Source organism: Oncorhynchus tshawytscha, linkage group LG14 (assembly GCF_018296145.1).
Source record: "Oncorhynchus tshawytscha isolate Ot180627B linkage group LG14, Otsh_v2.0, whole genome shotgun sequence".
NCBI lineage: Eukaryota > Metazoa > Chordata > Actinopteri > Salmoniformes > Salmonidae > Oncorhynchus > Oncorhynchus tshawytscha.
The window spans coordinates 36,979,016-36,994,775 of NC_056442.1; the positions used below are offsets into that span (position 1 = coordinate 36,979,016).

The 15,760-nt window shown below is 40.4% G+C and overlaps 2 protein-coding genes across 5 annotated transcripts; one reads left to right on the forward strand and one right to left on the reverse strand.

Annotated features, from left to right (window-relative positions):
* The first annotated feature begins 881 nt into the window (after positions 1-881).
* LOC112267145 (microtubule-associated protein 6 homolog) lies at positions 882-5,270 on the forward strand. Of its 2 annotated transcripts, XM_024445275.2 has the most exons (4): positions 882-2,067; positions 3,227-3,452; positions 3,963-4,011; positions 4,824-4,925. In XM_024445275.2, the coding sequence occupies exons 1-3, from the start codon at positions 1,322-1,324 to the stop codon at positions 4,005-4,007; spliced, it is 1,017 nt and encodes a 338-aa protein (XP_024301043.1). In that variant the 5' UTR covers positions 882-1,321; the 3' UTR covers positions 4,008-4,011; positions 4,824-4,925. The 2 variants fall into 2 exon arrangements, with proteins under 2 accessions (XP_024301043.1, XP_024301042.1); XM_024445274.2 differs by lacking the exon at positions 3,963-4,011 and having other exon boundaries at positions 885-2,067; positions 4,824-5,270.
* Positions 5,271-9,091: 3,821 nt separating this feature from the next.
* Positions 9,092-13,005, reverse strand: LOC112267147. 3 transcript variants are annotated; one of them, XM_024445279.2, is made up of 7 exons: positions 12,602-13,005; positions 12,376-12,420; positions 11,913-12,025; positions 11,603-11,819; positions 11,246-11,383; positions 11,084-11,116; positions 9,092-10,487 (listed from the first exon to the last, which is right to left on the reverse strand). In XM_024445279.2, the coding sequence occupies exons 1-7, from the start codon at positions 12,744-12,746 to the stop codon at positions 10,228-10,230; spliced, it is 951 nt and encodes a 316-aa protein (XP_024301047.1). In that variant the 5' UTR covers positions 12,747-13,005; the 3' UTR covers positions 9,092-10,227. The 3 variants fall into 3 exon arrangements, with proteins under 3 accessions (XP_024301047.1, XP_024301045.1, XP_024301046.1); XM_024445277.2 differs by having other exon boundaries at positions 12,163-12,420; XM_024445278.2 differs by lacking the exon at positions 11,084-11,116 and having other exon boundaries at positions 12,163-12,420.
* Positions 13,006-15,760: the final 2,755 nt, after the last annotated feature.

The window sequence follows — 15,760 nt, forward strand, 5'->3', positions numbered from 1 at the left end:
TAACCCACTGTTCCTAGGCTGTCATTGAAAATAAGAATTTGTTCTTAACTGACTTAGTTAAATAAAGAAAATAGCAGCAATGGGGGGACCAACTCCATATTAATGCCCATGGTTTTGGAATGAAATGTTTGATGAGCTGATGTCCACATACTTTTTGTCATGTACTGTATTGAACTAAAGTCTACTCACAGAGCTTTAGGCTATAGACATACAGGTAACTGCCAAAATAAAGTAAATACCAACATAAAGTGTCTTAATTGGGCATTGGTGGCATAGAGTGTCTGGAACACTATTGGATGGATACGACACTATTCTTCCAAGAGAAATTCCACAATTTGGTGTTTTGTTGATGGGGGTGGAAAACGCTGCCTCAGGCACTGCTCCAGAATCTCACATACTGTAAGTGTTCAACTGAGTTATGATCTGGTGACTGAGATGGCCATGACATATAGTTTACATAATGTTCATGCTCATTAAACCATTCAGTGACCACTCATGCCCTGTGGATGGGGGCATTGTCATCTTATGGGGGCAAAGCCATGGCAGCCAAAATAATGGCCGAAATAATGTTCTGCCAAACATTTTTTATACATGACCCTTAGCATGATGGGATGTTAATTGCTTAAATAGGACAGGAACCACACCTGTGTGAAAGCACCTGCTTTTAATATACTTTGTATCCCTCATACTCAAGTGTTTACATTACTTTGGCAGTTACCTGTACATCTCCCATCATACATTCTAATCTACAGTTTGTGAGGGCAGAACTAAACTATACTGTACACTAGACTGAGGTCGGCCGTGTATGTACATCATCCACGGGAAAAGAAGGGTTAACCAGGCAGTGTCTCCTCCCTCTTTAAGGCCTAGACGTGACCGACCCAGGTGACAGTTCACAATGCAGACCCAGGGCATCTTCTGAGGTTTTACAAAACGTAGCGGGGTGGGGTCGCTCTGATGCGCAACCAGAAAGCCGATCCAGACCGCGAATGCAATGTGCTCCACACAGCAAATCCAGTCTATTTCAATTTAAATGATTTTAGCTGTGCAGAACTAGTAGCCTACAAAGGTCTTTGCCTATTTGTATTATAAGACTATTGCATTTCTTACCATCTAGCAAGCATCGTAGGATTTCTGAAAAAAATGAGACATAGGTGGACAAGTACATTTTCCTGACTGGACAGCATTTGAGTGGGTGCAGGGAGCATCATTTACCCGTCTCCAGTCCGTGAGTAGGACGTTCTTTCAGGACTCTCATCAGTAGCCTAACACTTTGATTCAGATTTGAAGTACATAGGTTATTCTATCTCCATCGTTGATTATGGCATGGCCGTGCATCACACGGGCTTGCTGCATTAACCGCTTCTGGAGTGAATTAGACAAAGCGGACATCGCCGTGCCTCTGGTTTTCACGAAATATTCGGATGTGGCCGAGGTGCAACACCTCCATCCTCAGCCTCCATCTAGACAGAAGAGGACCGGACCTATCACCATAGAAACCCAACCTTCTCACAGTGAACCGGCGACGGTGGCGGCCAAGGCACCGCCCGCGACTGGTGCCGCATCAGGAAAACATGGCTGTAGTGCGTCTGTGATGCGCCAGGATTTCAGGGAATGGAAAGATATACGCCCGGAGCCCAGCTACAAACCCAAGAATGAATATCACCCCTCGGCGACTCCTTTCAACAACGTAACCCAGTATCAGAAGGATTATAAACCATGGCCTGTCCCGAAAAAGGGAGACCACCCCTGGATCCCCAAACCCAGCCCCACTGCCTCCTCCGGTGCCCAAGAAGGAGGCGTTGGGACCAAATTGGAGCATGCAGCCACAGAGCCCGAGAGCGGTGTGGAGAAGAGTGAAATTGAAGAAAAGGTGCAAGAGAAAGAATCCATAGAGAGGAAAAAGAAACCATTGAAGGAGAAGAGTGTAGAGAAGAAAGTGAGTGCCAAAACGGAGGGACAGCCACCAGCAGGTGGCACTGTGGAGGGGAAAGGAAGGGCAGCAGCAGACGCGCTGAACAGACAGATAAAACAGGTCGTCTCAACTGGCACTGGCAGCTCTTATAGGTGACGATCTGATTACTGTGGGACTATGTATTTTCATTTCATGTTTATTATTGAATTACTTTATGTACACATTTTCTGCCTCTGAAATATATTTTTTTCACAGTTTAAATACAGTATATCAACCATAAATAAACATGGAATGTAGGCCACAATTAACTTTATTGTGGAGCCCAAAATGATGTAACAAGGCATAACACAATATTTTGTGTTGCTTAGCCAATACTCAATGTACAATTAATTACACAACATCTTAATATAGCATTACAGTAACTACCTAAATACATGCATCAATTGTTAATCAATTGTATTTAAATATTGTGCACATGTTGGTAAGATAAGAACATATTGTGCACAACATTTAAATATAATTGATTAACAATTGATGCATGCATTTTTGGTAGTTACTGTACTAGCAGTAGCAAAGCCAAGATGCATGTAGCCTTCAGTCTATTGACAATAAAGTGCACATAATCCCTACTGGGCTTTATAATCTACTCAAGAAAGCCCACGCTGCCTCTCCATCATTAATTGTACGTGTCAGTTTCTTTCTAGATTAATCTTACATGTTTTTTTACTTTGATATTTGATATAACATATGTTCTCTCATTTCAGTGTCCTGTGATCATGATGATCGGACTAATATTGTCATTGGTAGCTGCTGCAGCATTGATTGTCCCCTCTTTCATCCTCCTCTATTACCAGATCAATACAGAAGCACATCATGTCAGGGCCAAGGCAGTAAAGGAGCTCTGGATATAATCATGTCTACTGTTCTCAACCTATCCCTAAGGCCTCTCTGGGGGGGCTCTCCCTTTGTTTCCCTCATTTTTGACTGCAAGGTCAATGAGTTTTTGTGTAAAATATGGAGAGAGTTTTGCAGCTGTCGTCTGTGTGTAAAAGTAAGCAGAATCTCTGTGTTGTAGTTACTGTAATGGGCAGTAAAGAGACTAACGAGTCATGCTACACTCCCGGTGTACACTTTGGCTGTAGACCACACTTTGGCTGGTCAATTTCCTCCCACCGATTTTGGGCAACAGCAATGTTTGTTTGGGATTCATAATAAGACTTAGTGATTTGTTTTATGATGAATTAATACAGTGGCATCTAGACAAAACAACAGTGGAACTAATGCTGAGTTTGCTGATTCATTGATTTTCAGGAATGAGTTCAAGGCATACAAAGATGTGAAGCCAGTGAAGTTAACCAAGCCCCAGTCTCAGTACAAACCTCCTCTGGATGAGAAGGACAAGACCAGCCTGGAGACCAGCTACAGTGCCACCTACAAGGGGGAGCAGACCAAGGTGCAGCCCACTGACAACAAGCTGCTGGAGCGCAGGAGGATACGCAGCCTGTACAACGAGCCGAGCGGCAAGGAGGCCACCAAGGTGAGCCCACATCAACATGCATATGACACTGAACACTAACTATGTTATGTTAAAATGTGTATCTAATTGCACAAAATACATGTTCAATTTAGAGTTTTCCAACCTGTTGCTGTGACGGGCCAATTCATGTTTATGTATTTATGTCTAAATGAAAATTAAGATAATGCAAATTACACTTCCAACTGCATTAGTTATTCTGGACATGGTTGTTTTCATGTATATGTTCTCCTTCAAGCAATATACTATTTTGATTTAGATGCTACAATAATAATGATTGAGATCATCACTGTTGCGTGTTCCATGGTCCTAATTACTTTGCAAAGTTGTACAGCATAAAATCCCAGAGGAACTGTCTAAACTACAAAATGAAGATAAACATTAGCACATCACAAAACTAATGTAATCAATCAAGGTTAATTAAATCTCCACGTGCATGTTTGTGCGTGGTAGGAAAGTCTCATGTGTCTGCATGCTATGTTTATATGGCCCCTCCCTCTCTCACTCTTGTAGGACTGTTCTGAGACTGAGAGCAGCTCTATTCTAGATCTGCTGTAGTCAGGTGTGTTGTCAATTTCTTCTGGAAGGCATGGAGGTTAACCTCAGATTAACTCACGCCTTGATGAATGCACCTTAATCAACAGGACTAGGGTCACATTAGCCACCAAACTGACAGATAATTCAAGCCTTCTGTAAAGCTATCAGCCACATCTTCAGAGTTTGGAATGCCTCTCTCAAGACCACCAAGAGAGCTTGGATTCATTAAATGAATGTATTGTTTTGCATGACATTTCAACTCTCAGTTCTTTGGTTTGATTGGTGTCAGAAGAGGCACTTTATACAAAAGGCAAACATCACAATTTTCTTTAAAAAAAATAAAAATAGTTGAATGACCAAAAATATAGTCTCGTCCAAGGGAAATAGAATAAGATTGTGCATATTAAGTTAGTTGTTCTTATACTAACCCCAATTTTATACTGTAAATTTGTATTTTAGACACAGCCTTTGTGTTGTGAAATTCATTTTTCTAAGCAGAGATTTTGTTACAATAGACACAAGTGGTTTTCTTTCATTGTAAGTGCACTAACCACGCATTGCAAATATTACCAACAAGATGAGGACATTTGCTATTTTATTTTTATTTGATGTTAGTAACAGGAAGGTATGTATTGCATGCTCATAATAAACATTTACTGTAGCATCTCCAGGAAATGAATTACCTTCGAGATTCATGAGCTCTTTGTATTACTGTATCATACAATATCTTTGCAAAGATGATACTGTAACCTGGACTGATGACATTTTGGCTGCATAGTTTACTTCCAGTTTTAGGAGGATGTCAAGTACAAACTGCCCTCGTCTCTGCCCCTATAGGTGGACAAGACAAAAACCAAACCAAAAAAGACACCAACAACAACGAGCAAAATGGTGAAAAAGGTGAAAGAGAAGACCATCGCTGGTGCACTGTCAACCAAGAAGAAAACCTCCACGAGCACCAAACCAGACGAGTCCAAGCCAGGAGGAGTTATCTCAAAGAAGAGCAAAGAGATAAGCAATAGACTGGCTGAGGCAAAAAAGTAAAAACAAAACATCTCTGCACTACTTAATTTGGGGAATTAAAGGCTGCCTAAAGAATTAGAGAACTCTCAACCATTTGGTCTATCTCTTTCTCTTTGTCTTTTCCTTCATGTTCCTTTTAAGCTTTTAAGTTTACAGTTTGACATCTTCACCATGCCCTCCTTTAACTATAATGCTTTGTGTGTGTGTGTGTGTGTGTGTGTTTGTGTGTGTGTATGTATGTGTGTGTGTGTGTGTGTGTGTGTGTGTGTGTGTGTGTGTGTGTGTGTGTGTGTGTGTGTGTTTGTGTGTGTGTGTGTATGTGTGTGTGTGCGTGTGCGTGTGTGTGTGTGCGTGTGTGCGCGTGTGTGTGTGTTTGTGTGCGCGTGTGCGCACTTCCTCTCTCTGTTAAAACTTCATCACCATTTTTGCACATTATTTTGTTGCATTTGTCAAACCTTTGTTGAAAGAATGATTAACCATTCTAAAACAGAGGGACATTGATACACAGTATGTGGCTCTTAAACGGCTGTTGAAGGCAGGGAGAGGTTTAGCTTTGTTTTCTGACTACCTATCATCATAGTGATGATGGATTCTCTATGGTTCTTCTTTTCCATCTCTTAGACGGCATTGACTACGTGGTCTCTGCAGATATAAAATCTTAACTACTGTAGCGTTTCCTGGTTACAGTGACTGCGCTCTTTCGACCAAGATTTAATATAAGTTAATATTTCATCATATTCGGGAGGATATCTGGTTTCATACATTTGGTTGCTAAGAAACCAATTGAACTGTAATGTAATTGCTACAGCTTGCATGCAAGGCCTTATTTGTGGTCACAATCTAGCTTGTAATTGAAATCATTCATGAGAAATCAAATGGAGGCAAACCATTTCCAGAATAACTGCATGTGTAGTCATAGTCTGATCTCATACCATAAGTGTCTACACAAACAAACAAGAAAACTGTCACTGACTTACAGTACAAAAGATAGCACTTAGTACTCTAGTGCCTATTGAAACTGTTATGTCAACCCACCAGCTTTGTAGTTCTGCCTTCACACACATGGTTCTACTGCCTTCTTCAATGTGAGAACCACTCTGTCCACTTTCCAGTTATTTGATACAGTATGAAAACTGATGTATTTCTGATAATATACCCCTATTTAATGATTCGTCGTTATTGTAGCCATTACAAAGCTGTGATGCTATTGGTGTGCAAAAACATGTATAATGTAAAAAATGAGCATATGTATGATATACGACATAGGAAAACCTACTGTATTTACTCAATCACCTCCACTTTCTTCAATGGGCTCAGTAGTTAGGTGTAGAAAGATAAGGCGGGGGCCAGGATAAGAAGATCAAAACCACTTTTTGGAACATGCAGCTGTCTGTCTGGAACCATTGATATCACATCTATTCACAGTGAGTGCTACTCTGAAATCATCTCACCCTGTCTTTCTTATGTCTGTGCACCTGCAGTCCGCCAGTGTGTTACAGTATGTGGCAGTCCTCTCATATGCTGCTGTGTGTCTGCTACTGTCTATTGTACCCCCAGACCACCCTGCTCTCTAGTGCCTGTCAGGGTTCAGTGTGTTAGACCTCCGCAACTCGCCGGCTCCTAGCGCCTGCCCCCCTAGTACAGTAACTAACGTGCTGAGCAACACCACACCTCGGTGCTATTACTCTCTCATCTATATGCTGTCAGTTTGATGCGAATGTACTCAAACCGTGTGAAATGAAGACAATATGATGTCATTTACTGCAGACGTGTTGTGATTGTGTGCTTGTATTCTCAGCTTGCTCTGAATTAACTAATTAAAAATGTTGAAGCAGAATCTGAATGTTGTGACTTATTATCATGATAGAGTATTAGTTAATGCACTTGCAGTCTTGAACTGGCCCATAGACACTCTCTCAGACTCCTTCAGAAGAGGTAGTGATTTTTATTACGCTACATAGACAAAGAGAGATTGAAAAACCTATTGGAAAATGAGGGCACCAAAACTGCCTCTTTTTATTTTAGTGGACATTAAAGATTCAGAGAAATGATGTAAGGTCCAGTGAAGATGGTTTGGTTGCTTTGCTATTTCCCATTGGGTGGTACAATAAAGTTTTTGTTACGGCAGTGGAATTCACGTTCTGTCAAATTACAATTATTTAATCATATAAGCATAAAGTACAACTTGAACAAAAAAATGCTTTACAATTTGTAAAACAAGGAACACTTCCCACTATTGCTAAATGAGGAACAGAAAACCATCACCAGGAATTAGTTCTGAGATATAAATGGCCCCATCAACAAGAAGTCAACAAATGATTTTGCTTCCCACAAACAAAAGGTGCCCTCAGACAACTGCAGCTATAAAATGGAAACAGTAATTGATTGCTTTCCTAGCCAATCCAATGAAGGACTGAACACATGCAGTGTCTGTTGTTTGTCTGTTGTTCAGTCATCCTAATGTAAAACCTCCTGAATAATTCAGTTGTTATGGGCCACTATTTGGAGAGCGAGCTGTATTGAATATTTAATGGAGGAGCAAAGATGGCAGTGGAACTGCCTAATGCAGAATCCCCTGTTTGGCCAGAAGTATCTTCACGCACATAGCTTGCCATACTGTAGACCTTTTACAAGAATAAAGGTGATGTTTAAATATTTTAATCTACATTCACCAGGTCCACGCTAGCTGACTTTGTATCTCCAATTGGGTAAAAAGTCAAACATTAGTGCTCCATCTTCAAATGGATATGATCAGACATTTCTTCCTCCTTTACCTTTTGTATAGAACAAGGTGATTCAGATAACACATGTAGACACTCCCACATTCTGCAGCTATTTAACTGAGAGACTGGACTCAGTGGAGACATGAGACCTATTAATGAATAATGAGCGAATCAGGAAAGGACTCTGATCTGGAGTGACAGACAACTTCTCCTGTCTGGGAGTTAATACCCAGGGAATGTCAGTCTGTCTGCCCCAGAGAAGTCTAGCCTACCAGGACTGCCCCTGTTGCCATGTGACCAGTCAAGACCCCACCAGTATAATCATTTTTGTTTATTTAACCAGGTTGGCCAGTTGAGAACAAGTTCTCATTTACAACTGCGACCTGGCCAAGATAAAGCAAAGCAGTGCGACAAAAAGAAATTCAAATGAGCCCTTTATGAGTTTTAGGGCTCCGAGTGGCACAGCGGTGTAAGGCACTGCATCTCAGTGCAAGAGGCATCACTGCAGTCTCTGGTTTGAATCCAGGCTGCTTCACATCTGACACACAATTGGCCCAGCATCACCCGGGTTTGGCCGGAGTAGGCCATCATTGTAAATAAGAATTTGCTCTTAACTGGCTTGCATAGTTAAATAACAAAACGTTTTTTGTTCTTTTTATGGGTTCATGGCATTGCACTCACACTCTGACACAGGTGATATCATGGTACTATATTCAGTTATCAGACAACTGTGGCTTCTGGTGGATTGCTTCACTACACTTATCCACTGCAATAAGATCCAGGCCATTATGCACTCAGTGAAGTTGCATACTTACACAATAGCACTTTAAAACAATATATTTAATTCCCATTGCAATAGTAAATGTTTTCTCCAGATCCAAACCTTATTATTCCTGTTTTCATGAGTGACAAATCTTAATTCAGGGATTCTTGAAAGTCGGGACAATCATTGTCCGGCATGGAAACTAGATTTTTATACTTGATTTTTTATATATATATTTTGCATTATTTGAGTTTAAAATACATTTAGGGGAATTTTATTAGAGCAAAGATTTGATTTTGGAATTGTCCAAATATTTTTAATATGATTAATTTCCATGTCGGCTCTATACCCAGAAATGCCCTGTCACGGCTGGCGAAGGACTGGACCAAGGTGCAGCATGGTAAGCGTACATTTTCTCTTTATTCAAAAATTACACAGACAAAACAAAGAACAAAAACCAAACCGTGAAGCTTTGGGCTATGTGCCCTGAACAAAGACAAAGTACACTTCCCAAAAAACAGGTGGGGGAAAAGGGTACCTAAGTATAGTTCTCAATCAGAGACAACGATAGACAGCTGTCCTTGATTGAGAACCATACCAGGCCAAGACATAGAAATATAACATAGAAAAAAGAACATAGACTACCCACCCCAACTCACGCCCTGACCAACCTAACACAAAGACATAAAAAGAAACTAAGGTCAGAACGTGACATGCCCTTACAAAGGATCCCAATTTCAAACTCTCCAAACAAGCAATAATGAATACTAACTGAAAAAATATTGTATGTAGTTTCTTCCAATAGCCCTCTGACTTTAAAGAATATTTCTCTCAAAACTAGGAGATTTAGTCAACATTGGCAGATTTGTCTAAAATCCTAAATGAATCATGAATGAGCAGGGACAGCTTCACCATCAGGACACCTTCTTCATGTCCTCATTACCTGTAGTGCAACAAGACAACTCATGGTCTGTAAAGTTCTCTCCTTTTGATAGATTTAAACAAACAATATTAAAATCACCATTGTCAGTTTCATAAACTGTCAACTCCCATCTGCCGAATAGATTAAGATAGGACATTATATGATTAGGTTTTAGAGTCATAAAGAAACTGAGGATAAACTTAGCATATTACTTGATTGAAGAAGAAATATTTGATTTTTGTCAACTCCGTAAAACATCAACTCCGTCAGATTTTTGTCTAAAGTCAACTCCGTCAGAGTGCTGAAAGATCTGATAGAATGGTTATATTTTTACAAATGTTTGTATTAAACGTTTATTTTTAGAGGCTGTTTTGAGTATTTGTTGTCAGCCTCGTCAATGGCTTGTCAACTCACTGATGGCTAACCCTCTTAATATCGATCTTTTTTGTCAATATTCAGAAAAAAATATTTTAACATTGTTGCAACATATGCTTAAACTACTGACTTATTTGCTGTGTTAGACCTAAGGGTTATTGTTTGCTTTCTAAATGTTGTTTTATGTTCTGAATCTAGAGAAACATGTCAAAATGCTAACAAAATTAGCCTTGGAGCATTATCATATCATATTTGAATAATGTAATGTTAGAATTAAACAATCAAGGCCTTTATTTAACACTTGTTGGATAATAAATATTTGTCTGACGGAGTTGACATCAATCCAGTTGCATTTTATAAAACAATTAAAGAATTAGGACGTTGTTCCTTTACATGGTGTGATACCTGATACTTTTGTCTATCAAAATATATAATTCAAATGTTATTAATATTCAATATCTTGATATTTTTGATCTGGTAAGAATAACATCCTTGTAAATAGTCATTGGACACCGCCTGTCTGTTGTGCTCTGTGTGCTGGAGGTTGTACGAGGTCAGCTTGCTAGTTGCTTTCCTCACTGCGGTGCTGACCAGAACGACAACCCCGACTAACAAAATCAAGCCCAGCAGAACTCCCAGGACTATGGTCGCCACTTTCCAGCCTTCTCCCGGGGCCGTTGATATCTGGGAAACTCCTACAGGGAAAAACAAATGTTTGGTCAATGTCTGTAAGTAACTACTGAAAGGACAATATTAGATAAGCAGCATCCCACATGAAATAAAACAGAAGAAATTAGTGAAATCACAACTAAGTCACATACATTAATTGAACAAAACAAACACCATCGCCATGTAATGCCAATTCACACAAAAAAATGCAATGTTTTAAAGATACTTTTCAAGGTAGTTATGGCGGTTATGTCCAGGTGTTTACAGATAGTGTCCTGTAGAGCAGTCTGGAGAGCTCTTTCATCAGTGTAAATATTCTCATTAAAACCACACATCATCCTAACTACCACACTACCCCTCTGAAAGCCCACCACTGTCATGTCAAAGGATGGCTCTGACAGAACACGCCGTATTCTGGGGACAACCTGGATTTAAAAAAATAGTAAAGTAGATGTCTACATACATTTTGAAGCAGAGGACGTTAGTGTACCTATGCACAGCTTCCCAGGATTAACAGGATTCTGATCTATCAAACCAGGATAGCAGCTACACTGCTGGCTGCCTCCAGGACCAACCACACACTGAGCGTGTGTGGTTGGTCCTGGAAGTGATGAACACAAACCTTTGCATGGATCTGCACCTGGAGTGATATTTCCTACAAAATAGTGAGTAAATACTGCTTAACTGGAGGTAACAAATGCTATTCCACTGGTAATTACTCTTGTATAAAGTACTTATTTAATGTAAAGTGTAGCGCACATTTCAAGCAACAAAGTTTTCTTACTCTTGCAGTCAGTACCCGGTACGGTTGGATTTTTGTCATAGAATTTTGCCTTGCATTCACATGTATGTGAAGGTCCCGCTCTGACACAGCTGGCATTTTTTGAGCATGTGTAACTGCCTCTTTGACAGATATCTGCCTCTGTAATAAAGTAATAAATGAAGTTACTAAAAGCCACTAAATACACATGGCGATATGATAACCACCTGGTGTGAATGTAGACTTGTTTTATACCTAGATATACAAATCTATCATTCAAAGGATCAATATTTCTGTTACTTCTTAAATATTTATTCCAAAATCACATGTTTGATTAACTAGCATAGAAAATATCATTGTACGTAGTTATTGGAATTGAACCTTTTACAGAGGTGATATTCAGATCCACTCCGAGTGCAGATGATTTCAGCGCATTGATGACGCTGTTCTGCACGTCAGAGGTTGACAGGTTGACCTCCAGAGCAGTGACCAGATCAAAGTCAACGATCACACTTCCTCTGCGAACACCAGTCACAACAATCACCATTTCTTTATCCCTGATAAGGTCCCGGTATTCCTTTGGGAGATTGTTTTCAACCTTTAAAGAAACATGTGCATTTAAATCATACAGGGTTACATTATATGACTCAAATGAAAAAGCAATTATAAAAAATGCTTAGTGAATATTTACCTGCATGGTGAAATTTGTTACAAAGTCTTTGTAAAGTTTGCTGGATTGATTTGTATAATCAGACACAAAATCTCTGCCTGGAATTCGAGTGAAAGATTCATAGACCTTTCCAGCTTTTGGAGAAAAAATATATAAATTAACATTCACCAAAATAAATGTCCCATTGTACTAATTTGATCTATATATTTTATTTAACAAAAGTAGGTTCTTAGTGAATTTAAGCAGATTACTTGAAAACATTTTGACATACCAGTGATTATGTTTGCTGAAATGTATTTCTTGATACTACAGGATAAGTACTCAATAATCAGAGTGTACATGGTTCCAGGAGTAAGGTCTGAGAAAACAGCTTTGGTGGCTGAGGTCTCACTCTGGCTTGAGTTGGAACCAGACTCCAGCTTCACTTTGTACTGTATCTGCTGGTCCAGGTTAATACCTGTCCAACTTACACTGATTAACTTACTGGTGATTTTCTCCAGCCTGATGACATTCACCAGAGTTTCTGACACTGAAAACAAATGACAATAAATAAAGGTCAAATAATTCTGTGTATGTACAGCAATTTTTTTTTCGTTGGTATCAATTTGTAAGTTAAAAAATAAATAATTCTATACTATGTCTACTACTTTTGTTATTAAGAATCATATTATCTTATGATGGTTTTTGAGAATGAGTGCATATAATCTTACCGCATTCTGCAACAGTGGTTTTGATTGTTGTCACCAAAGTAGTGTCTCTGAAAGTTAGTCCCTGTGAGGGAGTTGAGGGAGTGGATACTGCTACAAATGTTGAGGTTCTTGTTATTACTGTAGTAGTACCACTTGTTAATGGCATTATTGGTCTTAGAGTAGTGACATCACTTGTGACTGTCGATGTAGCAGTGGGAGTTGTGGCATCACTTGAAGTGACTGTAGACGTAGTTGAAGTAGTGGTGGCATCGCTTGAAGTGACTGTGGATGTAGTTGAGGGAGTGGTGGCATCACTTGAAGTGACTGTAGACGTAGTTGAAGTAGTGGTGGCATCACTTGAAGTGACTGTGGATGTAGGTGAAGTAGTGGTGGCATCACTTGAAGTGACTGTGGATGTAGTTGAAGTAGTGATGGCATCAGTTGAAGTGGATGTGGTGGAGTTGGGAGTGGTGGCATCACACTTGAAGTGACTGTAGAGTGGTGGCATAGTTGAAGGAGTGGTGGCATCACTTGAAGTGACTGTTGATGTAGTTGAGGGAGTGGTGGCATCACTTGAAGTGACTGTTGATGTAGTTGAAGTAGTGGTGGCATCACTTGAAGTGACTGTTGATGTAGTTGAGGGAGTGGTGGCATCACTTGAAGTGGATGTTGATGTAGTTGAGGGAGTGGTGGCATCACTTGAAGTGACTGTAGATGTAGTTGAAGGAGTGGTGGCATCACTTGAAGTGGATGTTGATGTAGTTGAGGGAGTGGTATCTTCATTTGAATTGGGTGTTAATGTAATATTACTTGAAGTCAATGTAGTAGTGGTGGTATCACTTGAAGTTACTGTCAATGTAGTTGAATGAGTGATGACATTACTTTGAGTGACTGTTGATGGAGTGATGGCATCATTTGAGGTGGGTGTTGATGTAGTTGAGGGGGTTGTGGCATTACTTGTAATGAATGTTGATGCAATATCACTTGAAATTACTGTTGATGTATTTGAGAGAGTGGTGGCATCACTTGAACTGACTGTTGAGGGAGTGGTGGAATCACTTGAACTGACTGTTGAGGGAATTTTGGGAGGGTTGACATCACTTGAAGTGACTGTTGATGTAGTTGAGGGAGTGGTGGCATCACTTGAATTGACGGTTGATGTAGTTGAGGGAGTGGTGGCATAACTAGAAGTGACTGTTGATGTAGTTAAGGAGTGGTGGCATCACTTGAAGTGACTGTTGATGTAGTTGAGGGAGTGGTGGCATCACTTGAAGTGACTGTTGATGTAGTTGAGGGAGTGGTGGCATCACTTGAAGTGACTGTGTTATAGTTGAGTGTGGTAGTTGAGTGGACTGTTGATGTAGTTGAGGGTGGTGGCATCACTTGAAGTGACTGTTGAAGTGTGGTGGCATGTTGTTGATGTAGTGAAGTGGATGTAGTTTCACTTTGAAGTGACTGAGTGAGTTGAAGGAGTGGTGGCATAACTGTTGATGTGAATGTGACTCATTTGAATGTTGATGTAATATTACTTGATGTAGTTGAGTGGTGGCATCACTGTCAATGTAGTTGAATGAGTGTGGCATCACTTGAAGTGACTGTTTGATTTGGGAGTGATGGCATCAGGTTACTGTTGATGTAGTTGAGGGGTGGTGGCATCATGAATGTTGATGCAATATTGGATGTATTTGAGGAGTGGTGGCATCACTTGAAGTGACTGTTGATGGAGTTGGTGGAATGCATCATGAAGTGACTTGATGGGTAGTTGAGGGAGTGGTGACATCACTTAATTACTGTTGATGTAGTTGAGGTGGTGAAGTGGGTGTTGAGGGAGTGGTGGCATCACTTGAAGTGACTGTTGATGTAGTTGAAGGTGGTGGCACTGAAGTGACTGTTGATGTAGTTGAGGGAGTGGTGGCATCACTTGAAGTGACTGTTGATGTAGTTGTAGTGGTGGCATACTTGAAGTTGAGGGAGTGGTGGCATCACTTGAAGTGACTGTTGAGTGGTGGAATCATCACTTGAAGTGACTGTGATGTGTTGAGGGAGTGGTGGCATCATTTGAATGAGTTGATGAGTAGTGGTGGAATCACTTGAAGTGACTGTTGATCAATGTAGTTGGTGGCATCACTTGAAGTGACTGTTGATGTAGTTGAGGGAGTGGTGGTATCACTTGTAGTGACTGTTGATGTCATTGAGGGAATGGTGGCATCACTTGAAGTGACTATTAATATAGTTGAGGTGGTGGTGGCATCACTTGAAGTGACTGTTGATGTAGTTGAGGGAGTGGTGGCATCACTTGAAGTGACTGTTGATGTAGTTGAGGGAGTGGTGGAATCACTTGAAGTGACTGTTGATGTAGTTGAGGGAGTGGTGGCATCACTTGAAGTGACTATTAATATAGTTGAGGTGGTGGTGGAATCACTTGAAGTGACTGTTGATGCAGTTGAGGGAGTGGTGGCATCACTTGAAGTGACTGTTGATGTAGTTGAGGGAGTGGTGGAATCACTTGAAGTGACTGTTGATGTAGTTGAGTGAGTGGTGGCATCACTTGAAGTGACTGTTGATGTAGTGGTGGTGGTGGCATCACTTAGTTGACTGTTGATGTAGTTGAGTGGTGGAATCACTTGAAGTGACTGTTGATGTAGTTGAGGGAGTGGTGGAATCACTTGAAGTGACTGTGGATGTAGTTGAGTGAGTGGTGGAATCACTTGAAGAGGGTGTTGGTGTAGTTGAGGGAGTGGTGGAATCACTTGAAGTGACTGTTGATGTAGTTGAGTGAGTGGTGGAATCACTTGAAGAGGGTGTTGGTGTAGTTGAGGGAGTGATGGCATCACTTGATGTGACTGCTGATGTAGTATCACTTGGAGTGACAATTGATGTAGTTGAGGCAGTGGTGCCATCACTTGAAGTGGGTGTTGAGGGAGTAGTGGCATCACTTGGTGTAGTTGAGGGAGTGGTGGAATCACTTGAAGTGACACGGAGTGGTGAATCACTTGAAATAGTTGATGTGGATCACTTGACTGTGACTGCTGATTAAAACAACAACAAGGTTGAGTGGTGGAATCTATTTGAAGAGAGTGGAATGTGACAGTGACTGTGATGTATTAAAATCACTTGAACTCTGGCACATATATAAATTGGGTAAAAAAACAACGTTTCGGCATCACTGTGCCTTCTTCA

What these genes read in the sequence shown, in the direction of transcription:
- LOC112267145 (XM_024445274.2), top strand. Translation starts at nt 1,322, where the DNA reads ATGGCATGGCCGTGCATCACACGGGCTTGCTGCATTAACCGCTTCTGG. An exon ending in GGCACTGGCAGCTCTTATAG is followed by an intron (nt 2,068 to 3,226) that starts GTGACGATCTGA and finishes ATTGATTTTCAG; the next exon opens with GAATGAGTTCAAGGCATACA. An exon ending in GCGGCAAGGAGGCCACCAAG is followed by an intron (nt 3,453 to 4,823) that starts GTGAGCCCACAT and finishes CTGCCCCTATAG; the next exon opens with GTGGACAAGACAAAAACCAA.
- LOC112267147 (XM_024445277.2), bottom strand. Translation starts at nt 12,746, where the DNA reads ATGCCATTAACAAGTGGTACTACTACAGTAATAACAAGAACCTCAACA. An exon ending in ACCGGGTACTGACTGCAAGA is followed by an intron (nt 11,117 to 11,245) that starts GTAAGAAAACTT and finishes ACTATTTTGTAG; the next exon opens with GAAATATCACTCCAGGTGCA. An exon ending in AGGTGCAGATCCATGCAAAG is followed by an intron (nt 10,488 to 11,083) that starts GTTTGTGTTCAT and finishes TTTTCCCTGTAG; the next exon opens with GAGTTTCCCAGATATCAACG.